At 48.3% G+C, this 16,744-nt stretch overlaps 1 protein-coding gene and 1 long non-coding RNA gene across 6 annotated transcripts in view; one reads left to right on the forward strand and one right to left on the reverse strand.

Annotated features, from left to right (window-relative positions):
* UNC13B (unc-13 homolog B) overlaps window positions 1–9,569 on the reverse strand; it is a gene marked incomplete at its 5' end in the record, with an annotated part of 380,494 nt that extends 370,925 nt beyond the window's left edge. For 4 of the 5 annotated variants that reach the window (XM_084628800.1, XM_084628798.1, XM_084628797.1 and 1 more), the window contains one exon: window positions 9,397–9,569. In XM_084628800.1, the coding sequence (XP_084484926.1) occupies window positions 9,397–9,418 (22 nt within the window). Of the gene's footprint in view, window positions 1–3,088; window positions 3,201–9,396 lie in introns of those variants that run through there. The other variant, XM_084628799.1, reaches the window with a different exon arrangement.
* A 92-nt stretch (window positions 9,570–9,661) lies between these two features.
* LOC311520901 overlaps window positions 9,662–16,744 on the forward strand; it is a 38,556-nt gene continuing 31,473 nt past the window's right edge. The window contains exon 1 of the long non-coding RNA XR_014711729.1: window positions 9,662–9,746. This is a non-coding gene — a long non-coding RNA (uncharacterized lncRNA). The remainder of the gene's footprint in view (window positions 9,747–16,744) is intronic.

Below are 16,744 nucleotides of genomic sequence, written 5' to 3' on the forward strand. Positions count from 1 at the left end.
AATATCCAACCTAAACCTCCCCCACTGCAACTTGAGACCATTACTCCTCATTCTGTCCTCTTCTACCACTGAGAATAGTCTAGAACCATCCTCTCTGGAACCACCTCTCAGGTAATTGAAAGCAGCTATCAAATCCCCCCTCATTCTTCTCTTCTGCAGACTAAACAATCCCAGTTCCCTCAGCCTCTCCTCATAAGTCACGTGTTCCAGACCCCTAATCATTTTTGTTGCCCTTCGCTGGACTCTCTCCAATTTATCCACATCCTTCTTGTAGTGCGGGGCCCAAAACTGGACACAGTACTCCAGATGAGGCCTCACCAATGTCGAATAGAGGGGAACGATCACGTCCCTCGATCTGCTCACTATGCCCCTACTTATACATCCCAAAATGCCATTGGCCTTCTTGGCAACAAGGGCACACTGTTGACTCATATCCAACTTCTCGTCACCCCAGGTCCTTTTCCGCAGAACTGTTGCCTAGCCATTCGGTCCCTAGTCTGTAGCGGTGCATTGGGTTTTTCCGTCCTAAGTGCAGGACCCTGCACTTATCCTTGTTGAACCTCAGATTTCTTTTGGCCCAATCCTCCAATTTGCCTAGGTCCTTCTGTATCCTATCCCTACCCTCCAGCGTATCTACCACTCCTCCCAGTTTAGTGTCATCTGCAAACTTCCTGAGGGTGCAATCCACACCATCCTCCAGATCATTTATGAAGATATTGAACAAAACCGGCCCCAGGACCGACCCTTGGGGCACTCCACTTGATACCGGCTGCCAACTAGACATGGAACCATTGATCACTACACGTTGAGCCCGACAATATAGCCAACTTTCTACCCACCTTATACTGCATTCATCCAGCCCATACTACTTTAACTTGCTGGCAAGAATACTGTGGGAGACTGTGTCAAAAGCTTTGCTAAAGTCAGGAAACAATACATCCACTGCTTTCCCTTCATCCACAGAACCAGTAATCTCATCATAGAAGGCAATTAGATTAGTCAGGCATGACCTTCCCTTGGTGAATCCATGCTGACTGTTCCTGATCACTTTCCTCTCGTGTAAGTGCTTCAGGATTGATTCCTTGAGGACCTGCTCCATGATTTTTCCGGGGACTGAGGTAAGGCTGACTGGCCTGTAGTTCCCAGGATCCTCCTTCTTCCCTTTTTTAAAGATTGGCACTACATTAGCCTTTTTCCAGTCATCCAGGACTTCCCCCGTTCGCCACAAGTTTTCAAAGATAATGGCCGATGGCTCTGCAATCACAGCCGCCAATTCCTTTAGCACTCTGATGCAACACGTCCGGCCCCATGGACTTGTGCACGTCCAGCTTTTCTAAATAGTCCCTAACCACCTCTTTCTCCACAGAGGGCTGGCCACCTACTCCCCATGCTCAACCATATCAAAAGCTTTGCTTAAGTCAAGGTATATCATGTCCACCACTTTCCCCCCATCCACAGAGCCAGTTATCTCATCATAGAAGCCAATCAGGTTGGCCAGGCATGACTTGCCCTTGGTGAATCCATGTTGACTGTTCCTGATCACCTTCCTCTCCTCCAAGTGCTTCAAAATGGATTCCTTGAAGACTTGCTCCATGATTTTTCCAGGGACTGAGGTAAGGCTGTAGTTCCCTGGATTCTCCTTCTTCCCTTTTTTAAAGATGGGCACTATATTTGCCTTTTTCCAGTTGTCCAGGACCTCCCCTAATCGCCACAAGTTTTCAAAGATAATGGCCAATAGCTCTGCAATCACATCAGCCAACTCTCTCAGCATCCTCAGAGGCATTAGATCCAGCCCCATGGATTTTGTGCATGTCCAGCTTTTCTAAATAGTCCTTGACCTGTTCTTTCACCACTGTGGGCTGCTCACCTCCTCCCCTTGCTGTGCTGCCCAGTGCAGCAGTCTAAGAGCTGACCTTGTCTGTGAAGACTGAGGCAAAAAAAGCATTGAGTACTTCAGCTTTTTCCACATCCTCTGTCACTAGCTTTCCTCCCCCTATTCAGTAAGGTCCTTCACATCCCTTGCTAGCTGTATCTCCAATTGTGCGTTGGCCTTCCTGATAACACCCCTGCATGCTCAAACAATATTTTTATACTCCTCCCTAGTCATTTGTCCAAGTTTCTACTTCTTGTAAGCTTCTTTTTTGTGTTTCAGCTCACCAAAGATTTCTCCATTAAGCCAAGCTGGGTGCATATTTGCTCTTCTTTCTGCACATCGGGATGGTTTGTTCCTGCACCCTCAATAAGGCTTCCTTAAAATACAGCCAGTTCTCCTGGACTCCTTTCCCCTTCATGTTATTCTCCCAGGGGATCCTGCCCATCAGTTCCCTGAGGGAGTCAAAGTCTGCTTTTCTGAAGTCCAGGGTCCATATTCTGCTGCTCTCCTTTCCTCCTTGTGTCAGGATCCTGAATTCAACTCTCTCATGGTCACTGCTGCCCAGGTTGCCACCGAATTCTACTTCCCTACCAAGTCTTTCCTCTTTGAGAGCAGCAGGTCAAGAGGAGCACGGCCCCTAGTTGGTTCCTCTAGCACTTGCACCAGGAAGTTGTCCCTAACACTCTCCTTAATTCAATCCATGAACATTGACTGCTTCTGTTTCAACGTAATTTGGCAATTTGGTATACATCTCCTTTCACCTACCACACACAGGTTTTGCCATGCTCATCATGTCTAAATCACAGTGTCTCTAATGCCAATCATCAGTGGTACTTGTGTATCAGGACTTTGCCTGTCTCCCATGTTTGCTGCTGGACAAGAGTATACTGAAGTTTTCTTTGAAGTGCCAGTATTCTCAGATATAGTAAGTATGTGAAGTCATACAGCATGTTTTGTTTTGTTACATACCTGGGATATGATGCAATTGTCAAGGATTAAATGAACATTTATTCATTTCAGCTTTTATTTATTATTCGCTTCATGATAGCACCCAAGCAGGATCCAGTACAAATACAATGGAAGATACACTCCCTGCCCTCACCTTTTAATCTTTTACATATAAGAGCAGTTCCACAAAAAGTAGAAGTTTTGTTTATAAGTACTGGCACCCTCCAATAAGTGTTAGTGAATGTCAGTATAAAGGAAATCCCTTACCTGCAACAGTTCTTGAAGCTTTCACCTCACCAGATCCCCAGTTTTGGATCTGTCATTCCAGTGCAACAGGCCAAGAGCTCTTAGATATTTTACCCAGTGAGAGTGTAGCAGAGTGCAAACCCCTGTCTGCAGTTTCCATTTGCCAGTACCTCAGCTCCTTCTAGAAACTTTTCCTCTAAAGGGACGGAAGAAAAGTAACAGCTTCTAACACCACCAAATCAAGAAGGCTTTCATTTTTCTACTGGGGGTGTGGGGGGAAAGGAGGCAATGAATGAACATATCAAGCTACATAGTGATAAGAACAGCATTCCTGAACTTTGAAGTAAAGTTACTATGAACCCACCAAGGTCAGAGTTTCCACTAATATCTCTTCATCTACTTGGCAAATAGGAAGTTTTCCCTGGTGGGTGTTGAGGCCAATACGATCAATAGCTATGAAATGTAAGCTTTAATTTCCAAAGTAAATTAACTTTATAACCTCTGTGGTTGTAAAGATTAACCTGAATGCCAAGTTAATGTATCTGACGTAGAAGTATCCTCACAAGTCTGCAGCGATCACCTGTGAGGATTTCATTCTTGAAGCTCAAAGAATGTCTGTAGGAATACAGACCCACATTAGAGTTAAGTGAACTATGGTTTTAAATTGAGTTGGGATATCTGCATGAGCAATAGGCCCAAACCATGAACATTCAGAACAGAAGTCTGCTAGAGGGAATGGTAATATGGTCAGAAATCAAAGCAAGTCAATTTAAATAAGGACATCCCAAAATTAAACTAACCTTCAAAGGGGACTGGCCTCTCCTATCTTGGAGCATAGACAGACTGAAACTGGATTCACTCCCAAAGACCAAATCCAAGCAATAATGTTTGCAAAAACAGAGCGCCCACCATCCATGACAGGGTGTACAAAGCCCTGACCAGGCAAGAAGGGGCTAAAGAGCAGCTTTGTGCTCATGCAGCCTGTAGCCCATAGGATTATTTTGCTAGCTATTATATCCTACTAATCCATCCAGCAGTATCAATTAATAGGTTTCTTTTTCTGAAAAAGATCTTTCGTTCTTATATTTTATCAGTATTAATTCTTTGAAATTTAAGATGTGTTGAGGCATGTATTTCCTAATAATAAGCTTTGCTGAAATGCAAGAAGCCTACCACTCTGTAAGATCCAGTAAGATCTGCTATATAGCAAAAAGTATAATCAGTTATAAATGTATCAGCATAAAAGTTGGCAATCTTTGGCACAGATAAAAATGGTCCCTGAACTTTGGGGAACCAAAGGGAGGAACTATCTACATTATATCACAGGTTTATCGGGCTTCTATAACTGGCTGGAAACCACAGGATGCATCCGACGAAGTGAGCTATAGCTCACGAAAGCTTATGCTCAAATAAATTGGTTAGTCTCGAAGGTGCCACAAGTACTCCTTTTCTTTCTGATAAGTCTGTAACACTATCTTATGCTTGTAGAAACTGGCATAAAGTTGATCAGTGACTGGAGCCAGAAGTTCACTTGCTACATGAGCTGAAGTCACAATCATCAGGAAAATGACCTTCAATTTTAGAAACTTACACTCATAGGAAGAGTGATTCAAAATTAGCTTTTACAGTAACTCCTCACTTAAAGTCGTCCCAGTTAACGTTGTTACATTGCTGATCAATTAGGGAACATGCTCGTTTAAAGTTGTGCAATGCTCCCTTATAACATCATTTGGTAGCCACCTGCTTTGTCCACTGCTTGCAGGAAGAGCAGGCAGTTGCAGCTAGCTGGTGGGGGCTTGGAACCAGGGTGGACCGGCAGCTCCCCTATCAGCTCCCCATTCCCCAGGCAGCAGCCACCCAGCAGGCTATCAATTGCCAGCAGTTCAGCTGTCCCTCCCCCATTGCCATGTGCTGCTCCTGCCCTCTGCCTTGGAGCTGCTCCCCGGAGCCTCCTGCTTGCTGTGCGGGGTGAAGGGCTGGAAAAGGGGGTTGTCAGGGTGTCCCCCTCCCCCTGCTCCTGCACCCCACTCATCCCATTTTCATAGAGCAGGGGGGACACATGACAGGGCTCAGGATGGAGGGAGCTTCCTGGCAGCAGCTACCATCTCAGCTTGTTGATTAACTTAAAAAGGCAGTGTACTTAAGAGTGGGGTCAGCATACTTAAAGGAGCAATGTGCATTTCTCTCTCACACACAGCATGTATGTCTCTGTCTCCCCTCCCTCAGTTTGTGCTGCCTTGTAGAGTTTACGATTATATTAACAACGAGTTAACCCTTGAGGGCTCAGTAATTGCTAGTTCATCATTTAGCTGTAAGGCATTCCCTGGGAAATATCCCACCCTCTGACTTCTTCACCTCAACCAAGCTTCACAATCATCATCACTTCACAATCAAGCATCACAGTATTAAACTGTTTGTTTAAAACTTATACTGTGTGCATGTGTGGAGAGAGAGACTTTTGCCTGGTGAAAAAAATTTCCCTGGAACCTAACCCCCCGTATTTACATTAATTCTTATGGAGAAATTGGATCATTTCACTTAAAGTTGCATTTTTCAGGAACATAACTACAACGTTAAGCGAGGAGTTACTGTATCTGCTTTGCCAGACTCAATAGCATCGCACAGCACAGCACAGCGGGCTTTTTAAATTAACATATTTAAAAGCCTCTAGACCCAAATCAACTGGAGAAGAGACTGATGAGACACCAGTCTAAATGTTGACTAGTCCACAACAGGATGCCACTGAAATAGCAACCAAATGAATCCAGATAAAGATAGTTCACAAGATCAGCTCAGATAGGTCAAGGTTTCTGCAAGGACCAAGGAAAGGTTGTGTCCTTTCCTGTGAAGTCTTTGCCCTTGTACTCCTTCATAGTAAACATTTTCCAAGGGAGTTTTCCAGCTCCTCTGAGACTACTGCAACTCTCAGCATCTTGATCGTCTATCTGCCTCTCCCGAAGGGGCTGAGATGAGGGGGCCTGGAGCATTGACAGAGCTTCAAAAATAGTCACCGATACTGGGGCCAAAGCCATTGTTACAAAAGGCACATAAGGCTCCATCACAGAGGCCACAACTCGGCCACACTGGCAGCACTAACTCTGAGGGCCAGAACAGGAGCCTCAGTACAAAGCACTCCAGCTACACCTAAAAACTACTGCTGATTAAGTAGGGAAGAGAGATGACTTGAAGCCAGTCTGACCATCAAGCCTGTTCGGATAGCCAGAATCCCTGTCTCTCTCTGTGCTTTAGCACATGAATGCAGCAGGAGAAAATCCAAAGGTCCCAACAGAGAATAGTGTGAAGTGAAGAGCTTCAAAGGGGATGCATCAAGGAGCTACTCACCCTCTTGGCACCTCCAGTCTTTTTGGCCCAACAGAATAAGAAATTAAAAGCCAGCCTGAAAATCTGATAAGCGGCGTAAGCCACCCTCAGAAAGTGAAAAATTACAATTTAATATGAGACAACAGCTATGATGTAACATGGTGATGACAAACTAATGGGTGATCTTAGGACCCCATTATTGTGCGAGGTGCTGTACAAAAACATGGCAGGGACTGTCTTTTTGCTCTGAAGAGAACAGATGGAGACAGGTGGACGGGGGAGCACACAGAAACATTGAGACAATACTGGTTATAGACAGTAGTCACAGCATTCTAGCAGCCTAACGGTTGCCAAATTTTTTGTAGCCAATTCGGAAAAAAATACTACTCATTCATTACAGCCAACTATGTATGCTGTATTACAGCAGCAGAACTGAAGTTAATGACAGCAACAAGTCCTTAGAATTAATCCTGTTTTTCAGGGGTTAATACCATCACTGTTTTAATGTGCACCCAGCTGAACTATAAAAAGCAACTAAAATATTTTTTTTTCCGCTTCAAGGGTTTGCCCCAATACAGTGAAGAGCAGCCCTCTCCCACTCCAGTTTCCTCTGCCTCACCTCTAATATTTTCATACCTGGAAAGTTTCCATCATCTTTAAATGGTCTGGGGTCATGATGGCCTTTGTATTTAGACATTTTAAGACCTTCACCCTGCAAACATTAATGGACATGCTTAACTAAATGTATGCAGGACTAGGGCTTTACTTTCCATGCCACCTCCAACCCTTGCTTAAATTACTGGGGAAGCTTTCAGTTTTAAATACTGCATTAACATTCAAAAAGATTTAAAAACAAAAACAAAAAACTGGTTCAGAGATCAAATTTAGAGGTTTGTGTTTTCTGAACATTTTGAGAGAGATGTGAAGCCAAATTTAACACCTAATTTTCATATCTAATATTGCCACAATGAAAGATCATAGGAGATATATCATGCTACTTTTACATAAGGATCAAATACCCTGTCAATAGTGTCTTACACAGCATATGAATCAAAGGGTCTGATAAGAGTGCACAAAATTGCCACATACAAAATAGATACAAAATATGAATATTTTGGCACCTCTCTAGGACTCCTTCAGCAAAAAGGTAGTTGATTACATGCATACAGAGTGCTTCTTTCACAAGGCATGAGACCACCACCTTATACTGTTACCAGCTCAGGAAGTGGGCAAGCTATTGAGCTCAGAAACCCAAATTCAGATGAATTTTACATTTAGAATGAATTGCGAGGCCAACCAAGGTTTGTTTTCCTTTAAGCAGAAATAACAGGGTGCATGGAGATAGCTCAGCAATAATGAACTAAGACACAACTATCACAATGATTATTGCTAGTCATGTAAATTTTTATTTTAGTTTTTATTACTCCAATTACTGCCACAAGGAAATTAAATGAAAAAGCTATTTAATAAAATGATGTCAGATGTTGACACAAAGGAACAGCAACAAGGAAATCCAGAGTTAAGAGTGACAATCATCTTTCTCTTATTTCAAGGTTGGTATATTTCCTATCAATTTAGCAGAACTGAGCCATCTGTGCTTTGCTACCTAGGAACAATAAGGTGATTTGTGAGAGCTATTTTCCAGCAGTTTAAACTAGTGACCAGGAATCAGGAAGTCCTACACTCTAATCCCAACATACAGGGGCTCTTCTGAAGTCTTGACAAGAGAATTTCACGCCTCTGCCTCAGTTTTCCATTCTATAACATAGGGGGAAATAGTTGGTTTTCTACCTCTTTAATCCATTAATCTTCACAGTCGCTCAATGTTTGTGACATGCTTGGAACTGTGCTTAGATAGGACACTGATGGGGCCCTAGAACGACTAAAGATTCCAGGGCAGTGTCAGCATTCAATCTAAATTTCCTTGGTTGAACCAGAGCATATTCAATCCCCTAACATTTTAGGGTTTCACCTTATGTTTATTTTAAACACTGTGGAAGTAACATGCCCCTCACCTGACCAAACATACCTTCAATCAAAAGTAATACCCTGGTGAGGCAAACACTTTGCTGCATTTCTGTTCTGTCCTCGGTGGACAGAGTTAGGTACAAGCAGCCGGTGTTTAGACAGTAATACAAAAGAAAGATAGACAGAAAGAAAGATACTGAAAAGTACAGCCACAAATAAAAAACAATGGATCATTATTACCAAGACAGAAAACTGTTCCTGTGCAAACAAGAATCACCAAGCACACCCGCCCGCAGACTAGCGGAGCAAACCCTATTGTGTAAAAACATCGCACCCCAACCACTCAATGAAAGAACAGCCACAAAGACGAATCCCGGCGTTACACAATCACTGGACGGGCCAGTCCACAGATTGGTCTTGAACGGGACCGTACAGCCTGGAGCGGGAGACCCATCTGAAGCCAGCGGCCGAGGAGATCTCGCCAGATGATGAGGACTGCCGTTTCTTCTTCCTAGTCGCTACTGTCCAAACCAGCGCTCCGGCGAGGCGCAGGCCAAGGGAGGCAGGGTCCCTACACCCCGCCGTGCGCACACCCGCGCGGCGGCGGCTCCGGGCGGCTCGGGGCGCAGCTCGCCTCCTCCGCGCGCCCCGCTGCCGCCCCCCGCCCGCGGCGCCGCGCGCGCCCGGAGCCGGCTCGCGGGAGGGGCGCCGCGCGCGCCCGGAGCCGGCTCCCGGGAGGGGCGCCCCGCTCAAGGGCAGCGGCCCCGGCGCCCCCCGCCTCCCCGCGCGCCCCCCGCCCGCGCACGGCTCGCCAGGGCCTCGAGCTCCCCCCGCCCCGGGGGGCGGGTCGCTGGGGCCCCCCCCGGCCCAGCCTCGGCGGAGCAGGCAGGTGGGGCAGCGTCCCGCGGGCAGACGCCGCGAGACCCCGGGGGGGGGGGGCGCTGAGAGCCGGGGGGGCCCCCACAGGGCAGCGGGGACCCGAGCGGGGCAGGTCCGCGAGCCCGGTCGGGGGGCGGGCGGCGGCGGCGGCGCGGACTCACCTCGCACGCAGAGGAGGGACATGGCGCGGGCCCCGCGCGGGTCCCCTCAGCCGGACCCGCCTCAGCTCGGCCCCGCGAGGCCGCCCGCCGCCGCCGCTCCCCGCGCTCTCCTCATGCCCCTGCCCGGGCACGGCGGCTCCGGACCGTCCGCAGCAGCAGCGCCGCCTCCCCTCCGGCCGGGGCGCGGCGAGTCAGGGCGCGGAGCGGGGCCGGGCGGGCGCGGAGCGGGGCCGGGCGGGCGGCGGCGCCATGACCCGGGGGAGGAGCCGCCCGGCGCCGCGGGGACAATCGCCGGCTCCACAGGGCAGCGCCGCGGCCAATCCCGGCCCGAGGGGGCGGGGCTGGGACAGGTGAGTCGCCCCCTCCCACCTGGGGCTCGCCCCGCCCCCCAGAGAACACACACACACCCCCCCCAGCCCGGCCCCGCCCTCAGCACTGACCCAGCCCCGCCCCCCGGAGAACGGCCGTATCCCAGCCCCGCCCCTGACACCGCCCCAGCCCCGCCCCCCGGAGAACGGCCGTATCCCAGCCCCGCCCCTGACACCGCCCCAGCCCCGCCCCGCGGAGACCGCTCCGAACCCGGCCCCGCCCCCGCTTCAGCCCCAGCCCCGCCCCCTGGAGACCGCTCCTAACCTGGCCCCGCCCCCGCTTCAGCCCCAGCCCCGCCCCCCGGAGACCGCTCCTAACCTGGCCCCGCCCCCGCTTCAGCCCTAGCCCCGCCCCCCGGAGACGGCTCCTAACCCGGCCCCGCCCCTGACACCGCCCCAGCCCCGCCCCGCGGAGACCGCTCCGAACCCGGCCCCGCCCCCGCTTCAACCCCAGCCCCGCCCCCCGGAGACCGCTCCTAACCTGGCCCCGCCCCCGGTTCAGCCCCAGCCCCGCCCCCAGCGAACCTGGCCCTGCCCCCGGCTCAGCCCTAGTCCCAGGCTCAGGGAGACCCCAGCCCTGTCCCCTAACGCTGCCCCCTAACTCTGCTCCTAACTCTCCTCCCAGGCTCACCCCTCTCCAGCAGGGGTACCCACGGGATACCCAGAGGTCTTCCAGGGGTTACATCAACTCACCTGGTATTTGCTGGGTTTTACAACCTGTCCAGTGACATGAAAAGTGCCAGCCGCAGTCAGTACTAACTAAACCTTCATGCAGACAGGTTTCAGAGTAGCAGCCGTGTTAGTCTGTATTCGCAAAAAGAAAAGGAGGACTTGTGGCACCTTAGAGACTAACCAATTTATTAGAGCATAAGCTTTCGTGAGCTACAGCTCACTTCCTCAGATGCATATCGTGGAAACTGCAGCAGGCTTTATATATACACAGAGAATATGAAACAATACCTATTCCCACCCCACTGTCCTGCTGGTAATAGCCCATCTAAAGTGATTTCCAGCACAAATCCAGGTTTTCTCACCCTCCACCCCCCCACACAAATTCACTCTCCTGCTGGCGATAGCCCATCCAAAGTGACAACTCTTTACACAATGTGCATGACAATCAAGCTGGGCTATTTCCTGCATAAATCCAGGTTCTCACATCCCCCCACCCCCATACACACACAAACTCACTCTCCTGCTGGTAATAGCTCATCCAAACTGACCACTCTAGGGACTTGTTGGTACTGCTCTGTAGACCAAACCCTGAAATGTAAGTACCATATCTATAGTCCAATGGACTGACTGATAATTGTACCGCAAAAATGAGAAAGAAAATCACTTGTCAGTAATATTCTGCTGTGACCCTTTTGTGTTTTTATGCCTGATTTTGTAAGCCAACCAGGTTTTAAGTGAGGTGAAATCCCGGGGGTACGCAAGACAAATCAGACTCCCGAAAGGGGTACAGTCTGCTGGAAAGGGTGAGAGCCACTGCTCCAGAGAACACGCCTGATGCAGCCCCTCCCCATCTTGCACCTGGGAGCCCTGACTTGGGAGAACAACCTCCCTGCCCCCTGCTCCAGAGGCTTTAAGTCCAACCCAGGGGATACTGGTGGTGGAGTGGGTATTCTTACCCTGGGCGTGAGTGGTGTCTGGTCTCTCCCTGGAGAGGCTGGGCAGGCCTGTGGTTATTCCCACTGTTTAAATTGTAATGAAAGAGGTGCTGGGGGGGCTCAAGCAGTTTTTTAACATTAATAACTGATTGATTGTTCTTCCGGGGTCAGAGCTGGGTAGGTTATTCTTCCCCCCGGGTGTGGATGGGGCACTGTTCTCCACCACCACAGGGCAGGGCTGTATGGATATCCCAACCCCCCACCCCACCCCCCAGGGGTGTGGGGTTAGCCTCTCCCTTGGGAAGTAAGGCTGCGGGTTCACCCCTGTGTTACAAATCCTAAGGGGACTGGATTTTGCCAGGTGACACGTGTTTGCCCTTGATTCCAAGGCCCAAGCGGCCCATTGTTATCATCCAGTCTGACCTGGGTCACACAGGCCCCAGGACTTCCTGGCATTCATTCGTTTGAACTAGAGAATATCTTTTAAAAAAACAGCCAATCTTCAATGTAAAACTGCCTGTGATACAGAATCCACCACAGCCCATGGTAAATTGTTCCAATGATTAATAACCCTCACTGTTAAAAATGTGTGTCTTGTTTCTAGTCTGAATTTGTCTAGCCTCAACTTCTTTAACCTTCTCTTCAGTCAGCTAAATAGATCGAGCTCTTCGAGCCGTTTGCTGTATGGCATATTTTCCACTTCTTTAATAATGTTCATGCTTCTTCTCTCACCTCTTTCCCATTTATCAATATCCTTTTTGATTTGTTAACACCAGAACGGGACTCAGTATTCTAGCAGGTTTCAGAGTAACAGCCGTGTTAGTCTGTATTCACAAAAAGAAAAGGAGTACTTGTGGCACCTTAGCGACTAACCAATTTATTTGAGCATGAGCTTTCGTGAGCTACAGCTCACTTCATCGGATGCATGTAGCTCACGAAAGCTCATGCTCAAATAAATTGGTTAGTCTCTAAGGTGCCACAAGTATTCTAGCAGTGCTCACACCCGTGCCAGATACAAGGGAATCCTTACTCTTGATCCATATTTCCCTTTTTATACTGTTGAGGATAACACTAGCCATTTTGGCCACAGCTTTTTGCTGGGAGCTCATGTTCAGCTGATTATCCATCATGACTCCCAAGTCTTTTTCAGAGTCACTGCTTCCCAGGATAGAGTCCACCAGCCTGTAATTATGGCCTGTATTCTTTGTTCCTAGATGTATAACTTGGCCATATTGAAATGTGTATTGTTTGCTTGTGCCCAGCTTACCAAGCCATCCAGATCGCTTTCTGTCAGTGGCCTGTCTTTTTCAGGGAAGAGCAATTGTCTTATAACTCCTTCCCTCTGAGATCTCTGTACCAGTGACAGCTGCACCAGTATTTGAACACTCCCCCCAGTGTGCCTGCTCACACACTGAAGGGAAGCTGGAGTGGTGATGCCACAGCAAGCCACTTAACACGTGTTTGAAAACGCACAGATTGCCCAACTCTGGAAACCCCCTTTGATGTCAGCCTGCTCACAGAGAGCAAAAGTTGGATGCTTTAGAATGCTGCATGCTGACACCAGTAGGACTGAGTCCTAACATTCTCTTGGGTGCATTTCCTCTGTTGATAAAAGGCAATGCCATAGGAGTTGGTGATTGAGCAGCCCACAGTTTGCGGCCAGGCCTAGGTCTTCAGCTGAATCAAGCAAAATGAGGATAGACCCATTCCACTTTTCCTTCTTCTGCAGCTGGTTCCACAGTCAAGCTTTTCTATTAGAATCCTGTCATGTTAATTGTCTGACCACTCTAGTTGTTGGCCTAGCATTGTTCATGTTTAGCTCCAAGCATTCACAGTTTAGCTACAGCATCAGATTCAGCACTAATCTGCTCTTTTGTGATTTCAGTACCTGTTCTGCCAGACTCTCCTGCAAACTGTGTACCTACATGAGGTGTGGGATTTTGCTGTAGTTGTGTTGGAACTCCGCTGCTTTGTTTCTTACAGCAATTGAAGTGTTGATCACCCCTTCCCCATTCACTGTTTAAATCTGCACTTAGCAGGTCCTATGGCTATAACAGCGTGGCTCCACCCTTAAGGGATGGACCACAGAGGATAGCCACACCCGGAGAAGCACACCTCTATTGGAGCAGGGGATTTCTTATACAGAACAGCAGGAAGCTGCATAGGGTGATTTGACAGAAGAAGGAAGCCAGGTCCAGAGGGCTGAGCTCCAGCCAGAAAGCACTAGGACTGGTGGCTTCTGCTGGGGCAGAGGAAGCTGTCTGTGTGAGGTAGAAGAATCAGGGCTGAATATACACTTGTGTTATGGATTTTATTTGGGGGACTTTGTGGACCATTTTTGTTACTAAGGGGCTTGAGGACTGTTTGAGCCTCTTCTGTTATTAAGTCAGCCCTGAATGGGGGTGCAGATAGCCACAAGAGAGCCTCTGTGGAGCTCTTAATGGATGTTCATGAGGGGGCTAACAGGGAAAGGTTCCTGCTAAGCAATCCTTGGCCATGATGGGGTGTTTGGTAAGCAGTGCCCCCCTTCCCACTACAATACCTCCCCGCTCCACCTCAGCAGGAGCTGTATCTACTCATCTGTTGCCAAGGAAAGAGAATGAGTGTAGCCCTCAGTTCTATGAGCCTGACTCCCTGGTCAGTGTACAGACACTTCCACCCATGCGAAGTGGGAGTGAAATGCATGTAAGACAGAATGGTGCTGTTTTACACCCACTTGGCACGGGGCACAGCCGTGAAGAATCACGTTCTGTAGCTCTGGCTGGTCCAGCCTGATCTCCTGCTGGGAGCACAGACCAAGTGACATGGAACTCTTAGTTTCTGCCTTCAGACATTTAACAGTTACATGTGAGTAGTTATATCGTGTGACTGGTTCTCAACGCCCCCACCACTGGGCTGTCACCATGAGTGCTCTGGCAACACAAACATTTCAGATAAGAGGTAAGGTACTCCACGGACCGCAAGCTGGGAGCAGAGGCAGAAGACACACCAGACAATGCCCTATTTTGTATTGTTAATGTAATGACAGTAGTTTGCTATGTTAGTCCATACAGGCTCTCACCTGTATGGAGTTCCCAAATATGTGCGTGCGCACACCTGCTAATTAAGTTTTTTTTTTTAAACTAGTAATGGCAGAAAATAAAGGGTGCAAATACTAGAGCTGCCAACTCTGTTACAGAAAGAATAGAATCATAGAATATCAGGGTTGGAAGGGACCTCAGGAGGTCATCTAGTCCAACCCCCTGCTCAAAGCAGGACCAATCCCCAACTAAATCATCCCAGCCAGGGCTTTGTCAAGCCTGACCTTAAAAACCTCTAAGGAAGGAGATTCCACCACCTCCCTAGGGAACCCGTTCCAGCACTTCACAACCCTCCTAGTGAAAAACTTTTTCCTAATATCCAACCTAAACCTCCCCCATGGCAAATTGAGACCATTACTCCTCGTTCTGTCATCTGCTACCACTGAGAACAGCCGAGCTCCATTCTCTTTGGAACCCCCTTTCAGATGGTTGAAAGCAGCTATCGAATCCCCCCTCATTCTTCTCTTCCGCAGACTAAACAATCCCAGTTCCCTCAGCCTCTCCTCATAAGTCACGTGTTCCAGTCCCCTAATCATTTTTGTTGCCCTCTGCTGGACGTCTTCCAATTTTTCCACATCCTTCTTGTAGTGTGGGGCCCAAAACTGGACACAGTACTCCAGATGAGGCCTCACCAATGTCGAATAGAGGGGAACAATCACATCCCTCGATCTCCTGGCAATGGCCCTACTTATACATCCCAAAATGCCATTGGCCTTCTTGGCAACAACGGCACAATGTTGACTCAAACAGATAGAGTAGTTCCTAAATACATGCAGTGAAGTGAGTTGGGTTCTGGCGAACAGGTACAGATTGACCAGCTAGTCCACACCCTCGCACTTTACAGAGAGAAAACTGTACTAAAGGAAATGAAAATAGCAAAAGCAATGGGGTTTGGGATCCTTCCAGGTGTTAGATGAATGTAAGATTATTTAAACAGCTTACAGCTATTCATAATATGCATAATGAGCATTTCTCTAATCTAATTTTGACCATCTCTCCCAATGGGGCCTCTAATGCATGGAGGATAATTTCATTTTATGGTAATGCTATTATGTGAGGATTCTTTGTATAGTCAGTCCTTTGAGAGAAGATTGTGTTTAAAATATTCACTGAGCTAATGGGCTCCCCAGCTGTAAGAGTACGGGGTGAGCTTGATCCTGCTCCCAATTAAATCAGGAGCAAAACTCCTATTGGCTTCCTGAGGAGCAGGCTGGAGCCCTGCATGGAGCCTCTATTTTGCTATCTCTTCCTATTTGCTTTTCACTGCAGTTCCTCTTGATGGCAAAGCAAATAAAAAAAACAAAGTTAAGCAAAACATTCAAAACAGATGAATGAAACCCCAATTGATTTATATAAGCTTCACATATGACATGTGGGCCCAACATGACTTGCTCGTGGCTGCAAAAGAGCAGGCACCAGGCCACTGCAACCTCTGCTAAGGGAATCCAGGTTTGTTGTGGAAATCATCACATCTCTCAGAAGTCTGGGATTTGGTTTGTGTTCCTGGCAGTCCTTCAAGGAGTGCAAAGTGAATCAACTAGTTTAGCTTCACAAAACACAATTCGCTGTAAGCCAAAAGATTTAACACAGGTCTGGTAATTACCCACAATGGAATTTGGACTGGATAGCAGAATTAACACCTCTGCTCTTATGAATGATCCTTTGGCGCTTTGCACAGCCACAAATGGTCAGGACCTCAGTTTTACATCTCACGTGGAGATACCCCCTTGCCCCTGCTCCCCTGCACAATACCATCTAGCACCCTGCTGAGGGCATGAGTCAGAGGAAAGAGCATGCCCACCTCTTACTGCCGCGTTCTAGGGTTGTCTTGGAAATCTCCTATATACGTGTACTAACCCGGCCAATGCCACTTTGTTCCCAAGTGATGGCCCACCTTAGCCCTAGTGGTGTGGCTGCAGGTTAGTTGCTAGACTGAAACATCAAAAAAGGACAAAACGCAGGATATGTAAGTTCTGGAGACAAGATGACATTACCTAAGCTACTCACTGAAGTGCACTTACAAGAGGGTAAAGGTCCTTTTCGGGAGTTGCTGCTGGGTGCTTTGTCAGTTAAACTGTTTTACATTTGCTTTTACTTCTGTGATGAACTTGAGTGGTGGGCAAAGGACAGCAGGCACTATTTTTGCTGAAGTGGTGCCAGTCAGTTGGGCTAATATGGATAGGCAAGACCCCTGGCTCTCAGGCTGCCCAAAATGAAAGTGGGCAAGGGACAGTCTGATGTGGGTGTGCTGTTCCCACGGCCCTTTGCCCCTGTGAGAAGGGTGCGGCAAAAC

Source organism: Lepidochelys olivacea (genome assembly GCF_965140295.1).
Source record: "Lepidochelys olivacea isolate rLepOli2 genome assembly, chromosome: 5".
In the NCBI taxonomy this organism is placed as follows: domain Eukaryota; kingdom Metazoa; phylum Chordata; order Testudines; family Cheloniidae; genus Lepidochelys; species Lepidochelys olivacea.